The 13,259-nt window shown below is 41.6% G+C and overlaps 1 protein-coding gene across 3 annotated transcripts in view; it reads right to left on the bottom strand.

Annotated features, from left to right (window-relative positions):
- LRP2 (LDL receptor related protein 2) overlaps positions 1–13,259 on the bottom strand; it is a 442,478-nt gene that overhangs the window by 147,583 nt on the left and 281,636 nt on the right. For all 3 annotated transcript variants that reach the window (XM_033945766.1, XM_033945765.1, XM_033945768.1), the window contains 3 exons: positions 8,968–9,171; positions 8,402–8,644; positions 2,593–2,718 (listed from right to left, as the gene is read on the bottom strand). In XM_033945766.1, the coding sequence (XP_033801657.1) occupies positions 2,593–2,718; positions 8,402–8,644; positions 8,968–9,171 (573 nt within the window). The remainder of the gene's footprint in view (positions 1–2,592; positions 2,719–8,401; positions 8,645–8,967; positions 9,172–13,259) is intronic.

Genomic DNA, 13,259 nt, shown 5'->3' with positions numbered 1-13,259 from the left:
TTGAATATTGACTCCACAGTTCACAACAACACATAATCTCTGGGCTGTGAGGCTCATATAGTGTGCCTACTTATTACATAGTAGCATAATAATATGTAAATAAGCCCACTAGATGAATTTTACAATCCTATTACTGTACTGTGTTACTGTGGATGTTACTAGAGAATGGCACGGGGAAAAAATTTATCACTGTTCCCGCCCCATCCCCACGAGCTCAGTCCCCGTCCCCACCCTGCAAACTGTCAGATCCCATCCACATAAGCCTTCAATAGTTATGATTTTATACTGAACTTATTTTATTAAAGCATAAAAAGAGAATATTCTGTATAATTGTCATTTTAGAAACACAAATAATACAGAGCAAGGATCAACAAAACCCTGTCTCTCCTCCCTTCCTCTATTGTGAAAACTGAACAAACCAAATTACTACAGAATGCGATATAGAAAAATCAAGCTAACAGAATACTTTAGTCACACATAGCAAGAAAGAAAGAAAGGGGGCAGGCAGGGAAACAGAAAGAAGGGGTAGCAGGGAGACATAAAGAAAGAAGGGAAAAAGAAATAAAGAAAGAAAGGGAGGATAGGGAGACAGAAAAAAGGGGGCAGGGAGAAAGAAAGAAAGGAAAGGGTAGTGCAACTAGGGCAACTGCTCCCTGGTCAGAGAGAGAGAGCCCTAAGCCAGCTGGCAGCTAAAGAAGCACAGCCTGGGCTTTGCGGTCCCCAGTTATGTCTAATACCAGTTCTAACAGGATACATATTTCAAATCTGAAATATTCTAATCACAAAATATAAAATAAATTACTTTTTGTTGTCTGGTAATTTTATTCTTCAAATCACATTGGTCTCAGGCTTTGGTTTTGGGTTCCTTCTGTCTTCATCGTGGCATGGCTAGATCCTAAAGGTAAAATAGGTGCAAGAAGAGCTGGGGAGGAGATACCGAGTCTGACACGGGTGCAATTTTTTTTACCACAGGAGCAAGACTGTTCACTGCTCCCTCGGGGCAGTAAAGGGTCTTGTCCCCGATCCCGCGAGGCTGTGAAAGGTCTTATCCCCATTCCTGCGGTAAACCAGTTGCAAATGTCTCCATTCTTGCAGATTTACTGCGGTGACCACAGTTTACCGCGGTAAGTGGTCCCCGTGTCATTCTCTAGATGTTACTATGTTACTACTTGTATCTAGTGTGCCTATTATTCATCGCTGAGTGTGGATTAGCACGTGCTAACCCCTGCGTTACGTGGAAAAGCTCTTTAGAGGCGTTAGCATCTAGCGCGCACAGCATTGTAGCACGCACTCAGTGTGTGCTAAAACTGCTAGTGGAGCTTAGTAAAAGGAGCCCTAGGTTTAGCAATTTACTTCTAACAATTATTCTAACAGAAGAACAATAAAAAGTGGTTTATCTCTAGAGCAGGGGTGCCCACACTTTTTGGGCTTGCAAGCTACTTTTAAAATGACCAAGTCAAAATGATCTACCAACAATAAAATTTTTAAAAAACACAAAGTACTTTATGCAGAGAAAATGTGAATTATCATTTATATTCCGGAGTTTTTTCAAAGAGGTCAAGGCAGATGACTCTATGCAATGTTACCTCAGTAACAACTATACAAAAGTAGACAAATATACCCCTCCCTTTTTACTATACCGCAATAGCGGTTTTTAGCACAAGGAGCAGCACTGAATGCCCGATTTAGTAAAAGAGGACCATAGTGCAAAATATAGATAGCAGATATAAATTCTCAAAACAGACACATTTTGATCACTAAACTGAAAATAAAATCATTTTTCACTACCTTTGTTGGCTGATGATTTCATGAGTCTCTGGTTGCACTTTATTCTTCTGAGTGTATATCCAATATTTCTTCTCTTCTTTCAGCCTGCTGTATGCTTCCAGACCTCATTCCCTCCACCAACTTTTTCTTCCTCTTTCCCTGCCCCCCTTTCCTTTCTTTCTTTCTCCCTGCCCCCTTCTTTCTGTCTCCCTATCCTCCCTTTCTTTCTTTCTTTTTCCCTTCTTTCTTTATGTCTCCCTGCTACCCCTTCTTTCTGTTTCCCTACCTGCCCCCTTTCTTTCTTTCTCCATGCCCTCCCCCAAGGCATTGCCGCCGTCATCAGGGAACAGGCCTCCAAACTGCCGCCGCCCCAAGCTCTCCCTGCTTCCCCACACAGAAGCATCAGGCCGACTAGCATTCCTCTCCCCGACGTCATTTCTGAAGTCGGAGAGAAAGTTCCGGGCCAGCCAAGCAGCGATTGGCTGGCCCGGAACGTCCTCTCCGACATCAGAATTGACGTCAGGTGGGGAAAGTTGGTCGGCTCGGTACTTCTGAGTCAGGAAGCAAGAAGAACACGTTGCCTTCGCGATCTACTGTTCGATCGCGATCAACCTTTTGGGCATCCCTGCTCTAGAGAGTCACTTTATTCCATGATTATCTTCAAGTTACCCCCTCCTTTAAAATTTAAGTAATTCATTATATATAACAAATTCCACCCCCATTTGCTAAGGAGTTGTACTAAAGAGAGAAAACATAAACCTTTACTCCACTAGATCGATATTTAGAAATCATGTTTGTACATGAATTAGGGTGCCATCATCTTACCGCAATAAGTGGGATTCTCATCACTCATATCCCCACAGTCATCATCTCCATCACAAAGATAAGTGCGAGAAATGCAAATGTTGGTGTTTTGGCACTTTGTAAATCCAGACTGGCAAGTGCGCTCAGCTGCAAATGAAAAGCGTGAAGCTTTTTAATATCTCTGTTCTTTTCTGGCAGACAGTTTCCTACTATTTCTTCAAACTTCGAGTTCAATTGGGCTATGGTGTCAACAGCCTAAACTAACTTTTTCTCTGTTTTATAACCTTCTCCAAAATCAGCGCAGCTATTGCACTGACAGGCCTCAGCCAAGGAACACTAACCATAATTCGCTCAGTAACCTGGCTAATGTGGGCGCTAAGTCTGGCTGAGTCATGTAAGCAGCTGTACAACATCCCCAGCCCCAGCAACAGAGAATGTTACTGGGAATCAAGCCCAGGTCTGCTGTATAGGAGGGAATAACACTTGCACAGTAACCTAAAGCATGCGTCTGTGGTTTTTTTTGACTCTACTATAAAAGCTTTTAAATTAAAATTCTAAACAATAAAAGCTTAATAGTTTAACCGCTTGTGGTGGGTCTTGTGATATTTTACCTATTTGTAAAATGTTTTTAAAAACCCAGTAAACAAAGATTTTTTAAAATATAGTTTCATAATTTTTACAGGGAATTTTGGATTTAGTTATCTTCTCCTGACAGGCATAGATGTTTTTGCTTAGGTTAGATATTTTGTGCACTCTTTTGATTATAGTTTTGTTATTGCTTTGAAATACTTACTGCATGTGTGTCATTAATCAGCCCCACATTTCAATGAGTTAATAATTCAGTAAGGGTTCAAAAACCTATTCTTTGAACCCCATAGTTAGTTGGATTTTCAAGATATCCATAATGGATATATGTGAAAGAAATTTGCATTTACTGGGGGTCCAATATATACAATTTTATATCATGCAGATTTGATGCAAAAAGGAACAAACCTGCTTTTGTCAGTGGAAATTGGACCCACATAGGCTTTGAATTGGGCTTTCCTGAGGCCTCTTACTAAGTATTCAATGCCTTACCTTTGGCCTCAGATCTATCTTAACTGACATGCTCATGTTTATTCTGCTTTATCTTTGATTTCCCCTGAAACAGCCAGAGACTTTCATTGTCGGGAATGGTACCGGAGGACTGGAGAAGGGAGGATGTGGTCCCTCTCCACAAAAGTGAAAGTAAGGAATTACAGGCTGGTAAGTCTGACTTCTGTGTTAAGCAAATTAATGGAAACACTTTTAAAATGGTGAAGTTTCTGGAATCCGGTGGATTACAGGACCGGAGGCAACATGGATTCACTAGAGATAGGTCTTCTCAGACAAATCTGATCAATTTCTTTGATTAGGTGACCAGAGAATTGGGTAGAGGGAGTGCGCTAGATGTGGCGTATTTAGATTTTAGCAAAGCCTTTGACAGTATTCCACACAGATGTCTAATAGATAAACTGGGTTGTGGAAGACGAGAAAGGGTAGTGGTTAATGGAGATCGCTCTGAGGAAAGGGATGTTTACAGTGAGATGCATCAAGGTTCTGTCCTTGGGCCTGTTCTTTTTAACATTTTTATAAACAATATTGCTGCAGGTCTGTCGGGTAAGATTTGCTTCTTTGCGGATGATACCAAAATTTGCAATAGAGTAGATACGCCAGATGGTGTGAATAACATGAAGAAAAACTTGGCGAAGCTTGAAGAATGGTCTGAAATTTGGCAGCTAAAATTTAATGCTAAGAAATGCAAGGTCGTGCATTTAGGTTGCAAAAAAACGAGGGAACAGTACAGTTTAGGGGGTGAAGAACTTATCTGCACAACATAAGAGTGAGACTTGGGTGCAATTGTATGTGATGATCTTAAGGTTGAAAAGGTGATGGCAGGTTTCAAACAGGTTGAAAAGGTGACGGCAAAAGCTAGAAGGATGCTAGGGAGCATAGGGAGATGTATGGCCAGTAGAAAAAAGGAGGTATTGATGCTCCTGTGTAAGATTTTGGTGAGACCTCCTTTAGAATATTGTGTACAATTCTGGAGGCCGCACCTTCATAAAGATATAAAAAGGTTGAAGTCGGTCCAGAGTAAGGCTACAAAATGGTGCTTGGTCTTTGTCATAAGGCATATGGGGACAGACTTAAAGATCTCAATCTGTATACTTTGGAGGCAAGGCAGAGAAGGGAGATATGATAGAGACGTTTAAATATCTATGTGATGTAAATGTGCATGAGTCAAGTCTCTTTCATTTGAAAGAAAGCTCTGCAATGAGAAAGCATAGAATGAAGTTAAGAGGTGATAGGCTCAGGATTAATCTAAGAAAATTCTTTTTTACAGAAAGGGTGATAGATGCGTGGAGCAGTCTTTCGGTGGAGGTAGTGGAGACAGAGACTGTGTCTGATTTCAAGAAAGCCTGGGATAGGCACATGGGATCTCTTAGAGAGAGGAAGAGATAATGGCTACTTCAGAGGCAGACTGGATGGGCCATTTGGCCTTTATCTACCATCATGTTTCTAGGTCTATATTTCTTTTTTTTACTTTTAACTTTATTTGGCAAAGTAGCACTGTCAACTGTTCAGTAACTAGGACAAAGCTCACACAGCAGATGTGTTAAATGTGTATACAGCAAGCATAATTTTTTTTTACTTGGAAGGAAAAATGAGAATCCATGGATTGTCTATATTTCTATGTTATTAGTTAGTAACTGGAAGGGAGAAACATTCCTTTTTCTAAACTATACATGCTACCCTGGCTTGGCTCTGTTCATCTGATTGGCTGTCCTTGTTGGGCTCAACAAAATAAGAGTACAACTACTACATACTGGTATGTTTTAGAGGAACTTCTTTAGAACATTTTTTTTTTATTTTTCTTTTTGCTATGATTTTCCATTTCTGTGTACTGTGGAGATATAGCCACAATACTCTGCAGGCCAGACCCTTCATGCCTCCTTCTTCTGCATGGAAGGCTAGAGATTGAAATGAATACCATCAGCTGGCATTATAGTTAAGACATCTATTGCAACCTATTTCATAGGTGAATAGGTGAGTCTATATTTATGCACATTTGTTATCTGAAAATACAAAATAACTCACAAGGTACTAGCAGGAGTCACTGCTGTTCTAGATCATAACTCATTGAGAACATCCTGAAAAATTCAACTACAGAGTTCTGACGATATTTCTAGGATGCAGAACCAAATGCTCCTTCACAATGCGCGACATATGTATAACAAGGTTAGGAGTGGTATGTCAGGGAGGGTTGAATCTTAGTGCTTAACTTGCTAAGTGCTAACACTACCCCCAAAACACCCCCAAAATAGCCAGTTTTGGGTTAGGTGCTAACTGGACATTTTCAGCGGCATTATCTGGTTAAAAGCTGCTGAGAACGCTCGTTTATCCCTGTTTAAGCAATTTAAACAGCTGGGAGCCTCTCCTGGCTGTTTAAATCATTTTAAATAGTGGGCCCCATGTGCTATTCCCTTAACACACATTAGTAACTACCCCTCTTGTTCGGTTGTGTTAAAGATCAGACACTACTCAGTTAAGACCGTCATTAAAACAAGTGCATAAGAACATAAGAACATAAGAAGTGCCATCTCCGGATCAGACCTTCGGTCCATCAAGTCCGGCGATCCGCACACGCGGAGGCCCTGCTAGGTATACACCTGGCTTATTTTATATCCACTATAGTAGAGTCCCCCAATGGGAAGAAAATCACTAATATCTATTATCTAAATATTCCCATATACTTAAGAGAAGGTGTATAACACCAGTAATTCAACTATACTTAGGAAGAGACCTCAGTAACGGAGCCCACGTACAGTCGTTTTTCATAGGTATCACATGATATACGAGCGCTGCTAAAAAATGAAAGCTAAAAGCTAAATAAGAAAGCTAAGTACTTTTTTCAAAAACATTATTGATTAACACCGAATGTTTAACAACAATTTGAAATTAGAAATGTATGAATGATGTCAGTTTGGTCTCTAAAGAGTGAGTGTAGACACCTGACTTATTATATTAGATGAATTATGATCATTTTAAAGTAAAAGTTAAGAGGATGTTTCACTAAAAAACTAAAAAATAAAAAATAAATATTAATAATAAATAGCTATACTCTCTTTAAAATATTTATAAGATAGTTAGAATAGAGGATAGAATACATGTGGGAAGGAGACCGATGATTGGAGCAAAGGAGCATACAACCACGTTGAAATTTCGGTCTATGAAAAACGACTGTACGTGGGCTCCGTTACTGAGGTCTCTTCCTAAGTATAGTTGAATTACTGGTGTTATACACCTTCTCTTAAGTATATGGGAATATTTAGATAATAGATATTAGTTATTTTATATCCAACCATATCTTTATATGCCTCTCTCAAGGAGATATGCATCTAGTTTGCTTTTGAAGCCTAGGACTGTCGATTCCGCAATAATCTCCCCTGGGAGAGTATTCCAGATGTCAACCACTCTCTGTGTGAAGCAGAACTTCCTGATATTAGTCCTGAACTTGCCCCCCCTTAGCTTCATTTCATGTCCTCTTGTCCGTGTCAAATTGGACAATGTAAATAATCTTCTCTGCTCTATTTTCAAAAATAAAAAAATGCCATCTTCCCCCAATGCCAAAGTCTGTTTTTCTCTGTCCCTTCAACCTTGGAATTGTAAAAGTTGCTCTGTAACACAGTGAACCCATCCTTTCTTCCCTCCCCAGCTTGCAACAACAATTTTCCCTGACTCTCTCTCTCTCTCTGTCCCTGCCAAAAGAGGGCTTTGGCATGGAAACTCCTCCTCTCTCTCAAAAAACACACAATGCTTTCCTTTTACAGACTTTGGGCATCTCCGTTTTACTGTTCTTTATGGGAGTGAAGGAGGAGGAAGTCCTCTTCCATGGCTTTGTTTTGATAGCTACTGACAAAGGGACAAAGACAAAGAATTTTTTATAGCACTTAAGGGTGAAGGGAGAGAAGGAGGTCTGGCTGCTGGAAGGAAGTGCTATTACAGAACTTAAATTTCACCAGCCAATTTGAGTGGCTAGTGCAGAATATCCATGGTAGCCCCCTAACTTCCTAAACCTGCTTTAGCCCCCTTGGTTGAGAATTAGATCAGCTAAATTGATTCAGCTAGTGAAATTTAGGGGTTACATGGATTAATTTTCAAAGGCTGTGATCTAGCTGGACAAACCATTTGGTTTCAAATTTTCCCCCACTTCTCAGTTCTTAGGATTTGCATTAGCTGTTAATACGCAAGTGTAACGTCACTCTTGCTATACATTGGATACTGATTATTGAGTGATTCAATATTTGGTGTTATCTGTTTGACTATCTTTCCATTGTTCTTTGTATGGATTACATTGAATGACCACTGACTCGGGCAGATGATCCCCCACTTACCTGAGTACCTTTGGCAAAATAACAAGCCTATGGTTATCTGAACAACTTAGTACAGTTTTGGGTTGAATATCTAGACAGAGTTAACCTGACAAAGTTGTGTGGTTGACTTATCCATTGAGTGCTGGTTGAACACCAACTTTATAGTGCAGGGGTGGCTAACATGGTTCTCAAGGGCTATCAGGTTTTCAAGATTTCCACAATAAATATGCATGAAATTGATTTGCACGTATTGCTTCCATTGCATGCAAATAGATCTCATGCATATTTATTGAGGCAATCATGAAAACTCAACTGGATTGTGATCCTCAAAGACCATGCTTGCTCACCCCTGTCATAGTAGAAGAACCTACAATAAAAGGCTCAGCTGTAATAGGTTCATTGCCCAAATGTCCATACATTTCTCACAAGGTACTTACGGCAATTTCTCTCATCAGAAGTGCCATTGTCAAAACAGTTGTTAATTCCATTGCAAACATATTCTAGTGCTATGCACCGTCTATTGTTGCAAGTGAACTCTGTATTGGAGTCACATGTTCGGAACAAGCAGCCCTCTTCATCGCTGTTGTCTCCACAGTCGTTGTAGTGATCACAGCGGTAACGATATGGTACACACCGCCCGTTGCCACATGTGAAGGCTGTGGGTAGGCAGGTGTGAAATGCTACAAACAAAAAGAAAAGAAAAATGACAGAGAGAAATGCAACTTCCAAAGGTTCTCTACAGATGGATCAAAATCAAAGCCAACACTCTGGTTGGTATTACCTACCAGGCCAAATCAGCAGCAAAATGGACTGCATGAAAAGTAAAAGTCATATTTGCATTAGTCAAAACAAAATAATACCTTTGGACTCTGTTTAATTTACCATACAATACACTTCTAGATCATATTGAAAGGACATGCTTTTTCCTGTTAGTTGTTTGCACTAGTTTCAGACAGTTAAAAAATTGTAAAAAAAAATGTTTCACAATGCTGAAATGCCTTACCACAGACTCTCTCCAGCTCTTCACTCCTGTCACCGCAGTCATTCCTATTATCACATTTCCATTGCTCTGGGATGCAGCGTCCATTTAAACATGTAAATTTTCCCCCTTCACACCTAGTGCCATTGTCCACAATGCAGTGTTTATTATTATTAGCCAAATACCAGCGACCTATAGCTGGACACTGACACTCTGCACCACTGGGTCCTGTTCAAAGAAAGCAGCAAAAATGGTCCAAATGTTAACTCTGTAAAGTCTGATTCCTAACTTATTGCTCAAAATTCACATGGCCTTTATATACATGTTTCTTAATGTTCAAATCCGTGATATAAGTGTGGTTATGACATCAGCTGTTTTCCTATTTTATGGACTTCATATAGCTTGTGCAGTTATGCTTTTTTAATAGATGTATTTATATAGATGTATTTTATGGCCTTAATATATATGTTTCTTAATGTGCTATATGTACAGTTTTATATATATGTATTTATGGTCTTAATATACATGTCACTTAATGTTATAATGGTTTTATTTTTTGTTCCATATATCTTTTAATAGTGTCCCCTGAGGAAGGTGTTAAATGCCAAAACAGGGATCCTTGGGACTATTACTTGTTAAATAAAGATTTTACGAGTAGTTGGAAAGACACCACTCTTGCCTTTTATTGTTTGACTGTCCTCTCAAAATTCACATCTAGCCTGTCACAGACATTTCTCTTGTGTAATCAAGGCAATGATGAGCCACAGTTGATCTTCTAAAACTTCTGTTTCCTTCACAGTGCAATATAAAAATGTGTCATGGATATTATACATAGTAAGATACTGCAAGTTACAGGCCATTGTCAGTTGTATTCCAGAATCAACTATAATAAAATGTTAAGCACGCATGTGCACTTTTACCACTGTGTTCCCTGATCTGTAGTTCTGTGGTCGGCAGAGTACGCATGCGCGCTAAAGCACATGAAAGGCGGTGCGGAGTGGCGGCTGCCGGGAGGAGGGCTTCGCGAAGCGGCGCTGGCAGTGGCTGCTGGGAGGAGGGCTTCGAGCCACTGAGGGTCGGGAGTTGCTCCCGTGAGGATCGCGGCCGGCTGTGCCAAACTTTGCAGGCCGCACAGCACCTCAGTAGAACGTTTCCTCTGACATACGCGATTACGTCAGAGGGAACATACTTCCGAGGGGCAGAGCGGCCTACGAGGTTTGCAAAAGCCAGCCGCGATGCTCACAACGCTGCATACTGGACCGGGGAAACAGGTAAGGGGTGCTGTTGGAGCAGGGAAGAGGGACAGGGGGAGCAGGGAAGAGTTGCTACTGGACCAGGGGAGCAGGGAAGAGGGACAAGGGAAGAAGGGAAGAGGTGCTACTGGACGGGGAAAGCAGGGAAGAGGTGCTACTGGAACGGGGAGCAGGGAAGAGGGACAGGGGGAGCAGGGAAGAGGTGCTACTGGGCCGGGTGAGCAATGAAGAAGGACAGGGAGCAGGGAAGAGGTGCTGCTGGACAGGGAAGTGGAGTGAGGAGGGAAATGCTGCTGGTGAGAAAAGGGGGCTTGGGCTGAAAGGGAACAGATGGGAGAAGGGGGCTGGGGGAGTATAAATGGGTATGGAGCTGGGGCTGAAAATAGGGGACATGTGAGGGAAGGAGGCTTTACTAGCACCCGTTAATGTAACGGGCTTAAACATTAGTAGTTAATAAAGACTGAATAATTAAAAAAAAAAAATCAGTCCTTAGAATACAAAGCTTGCAGTACAACATGTGTGATTTCCTTCTCTATCTATAGCACTGTTCTTCAACCGCCAGTCCACAGACCGGTGCCGGTCCGCAGAAAATTTCTGCTGGTCCGCACAGGGCCGGCGAGATCAAGTCGGCGGTTAAATTTCCTGCCGACTGCGGTAGTGTTGGAAGGCTGCTGTTCCGCCCAGCCTCGGGCGATCAAGACAGGCTGCTGACGTCGGGGCCTTCCCTCTGTGAGTCTCGCCTGTTTGGAAACAGGAAGTTGAAACAAAATAGGCGGGACTCAGAGAAGGAAGGTCCCGACATCGGCAGCCTGTCTTGATCACCACCCCTACCGAGTTGCTGAAGAGGGCCGTGGGGAAGGAGCAGGTAGAAGAGAGAAAGCTGCAGGTACAGGTGCAAGTGGAAGGAGATGGTCAGCGTGCGTGGGAGCAAGATCCTGAGGAGCCTTCAAAAGTGGCTGTCTCCCTTCCCAGCAGCTCTCATACTTGCCAGGGCAGTGATTCACTGGCAACTTCCACTTTCCTCAGAAGCGGCAAGGCTGCCCAAGTAAATCACTGCTGCAGGCAAGTACTGAGAGCTGCTGGAAGGAGAGGAAGCCACTGTTGGAGGCTGGGAAGCTGCTGGATAAAGGGAGAGCTGCTACTGCACCTGGAGGGAGGTAGAAGGAGAGATGCTGTTGGAAGGAGAGGAGGGATAGGGATGGGAAGAGAGTTAATGTTGGATAGGGGGGAGGAGGGAAGGGAGAAAGAAAAAAGGAAGGAAACAGCTGGCAGGGAGATTACAGGAGGGGAAGGGGGTCAGGGTGGAATAGAGAGATCAGATGAGGGAAAGGGGAGAGACAGAGGAATGAGAAAGTAGAGAGACTGATGCTAGAAAGGGGGGTCAGCAGAGAAATGAGAGAGGGATAAAGATGCTAGATCTGGTGTAGGAGAGATAAAAATGAAGAAAGCAGTGAAGCTGGAATGAATGATTTAAAAAGGAAAGAGGAGGCACAGGCTGGGGAGAGGGGCATAGAAAGAAGTCAGATATATATGGAAGGGGGAGAGGGAAGACAATGGATGGAAGGGGCAGATGCTGGAAGAAAAAGAGTGAAAAGAAGATGAAAGCAGAAATCAGAGACAACAAAAGGTTGAAAAAAATCATTTTATTTCTATTTTGTCTTTAGAATATATCAGATTTGAAATATATATCCTGCTAGAAACATAACTGGGGACTACAAAGCCCAGACAGTGCTTCTTTAGCTTCCAGCTGGCTTAGGTGCACTCCCCTAACACTATTCCTGTCATGTGTGACTGCAGTATTCTGTTAGCATGATATTTCTGTGTAGCATTCTGTAATAAATTTGGCTTGTTCAGTTTTCTTGATAGTAGAGGGGATATATGTGAAGGGGAGGGGAGACAGGGTCCTTGGTCTGTATATTTATAAAATGACAATTGTACAGAATATTGTTTCTTTTTATACTTTAATAAAATACGTTCAATATAAAATCATAACTGAGGCTTGTGCCGATGGGATCAGATGGTTTGTGGGGACCGAGCTTGGGGAGACAGGGTGGAAATGTGTTTTTTTAATTTCAGTCTTAGTAGTTTGCCGGTCCATAAAATAATTATTTTATTTCTGCTGGTCCACGGGTGTAAAAAGGTTGAAAACACTGGTCTACAGCACAAGTACACTGATGTTGTTTGTGTTAGGCCTTGAGGAACATTGAGGGAATCATTCTCAGATTTCAATACTACTGCATCCATTTTAACAGCTATAGATTTGCTCTTGGATAATGACAACAGAGTTCATTTCTAAAAACTTTTTGCACCAACTTTTTCTTTGTTGCAAAATCTGAGTCAATTTAATGACAATGTTTTCCATACCGAAAACAATGAAATATTTTCCCTGATAAACTGGGTGCAGTTTGGCACTACAGAAAGTCAACATATTAACGTCTATATATTTTATATGCTCATGAGCAGAAAAAAAATCAGGTGCTTGCAGATATGTTTTCAAATCTTTCAAGCTTGAATTGGAAGATAACATAAGAACATAAGCAGTGTCTCTGCTGGGTCAGACCAGAGGTCCATCATGCCCAGCAGTCCGCTCATGCGGCGGCCCATCAGGTCCAGAATCTGTATAGTAATCTGCTATCTATACCCTTCTATCCCCTTTTCCTTCAGGAAATCATCTAATCCCTTCTTGAACCCCAATACCATACTCTGTCCTATCACACCCTCAGGAAGCGCATTCCAGGTGTCCACCACTCTTTGGGTGAAGAAGAACTTCCTAGCATTGGTTCTGAATCTGTCCCCTCTTAATTTTTCCGAATGCCCTCTCGTTCTTGTAGTTTTCGAAAGTTTGAAGAATCTGTCCCTCTCTACGTTCTCTATGCCCTTCATAATCTTGTGAGTCTCTATCATGTCCCCTCTAAGCCTCCGCTTTTCCAGGGAAAAGAGCCCCAGTTTCTCTAATCTTTCAGCATATGAAAGGTTTTCCATATCTTTTATCAATCGCGTCGCTCTTTTCATGTTTCAAGTTTCAAGTTTATTGATTTTTAATATACCGACCATCGATAAGTA

The sequence above is a fragment of the Geotrypetes seraphini genome, chromosome 5 (genome assembly GCF_902459505.1).
Source record: "Geotrypetes seraphini chromosome 5, aGeoSer1.1, whole genome shotgun sequence".
Classification (NCBI taxonomy): Eukaryota; Metazoa; Chordata; class Amphibia; order Gymnophiona; family Dermophiidae; genus Geotrypetes; species Geotrypetes seraphini.
This window is presented reverse-complemented; position numbering and strand designations above follow the sequence as displayed.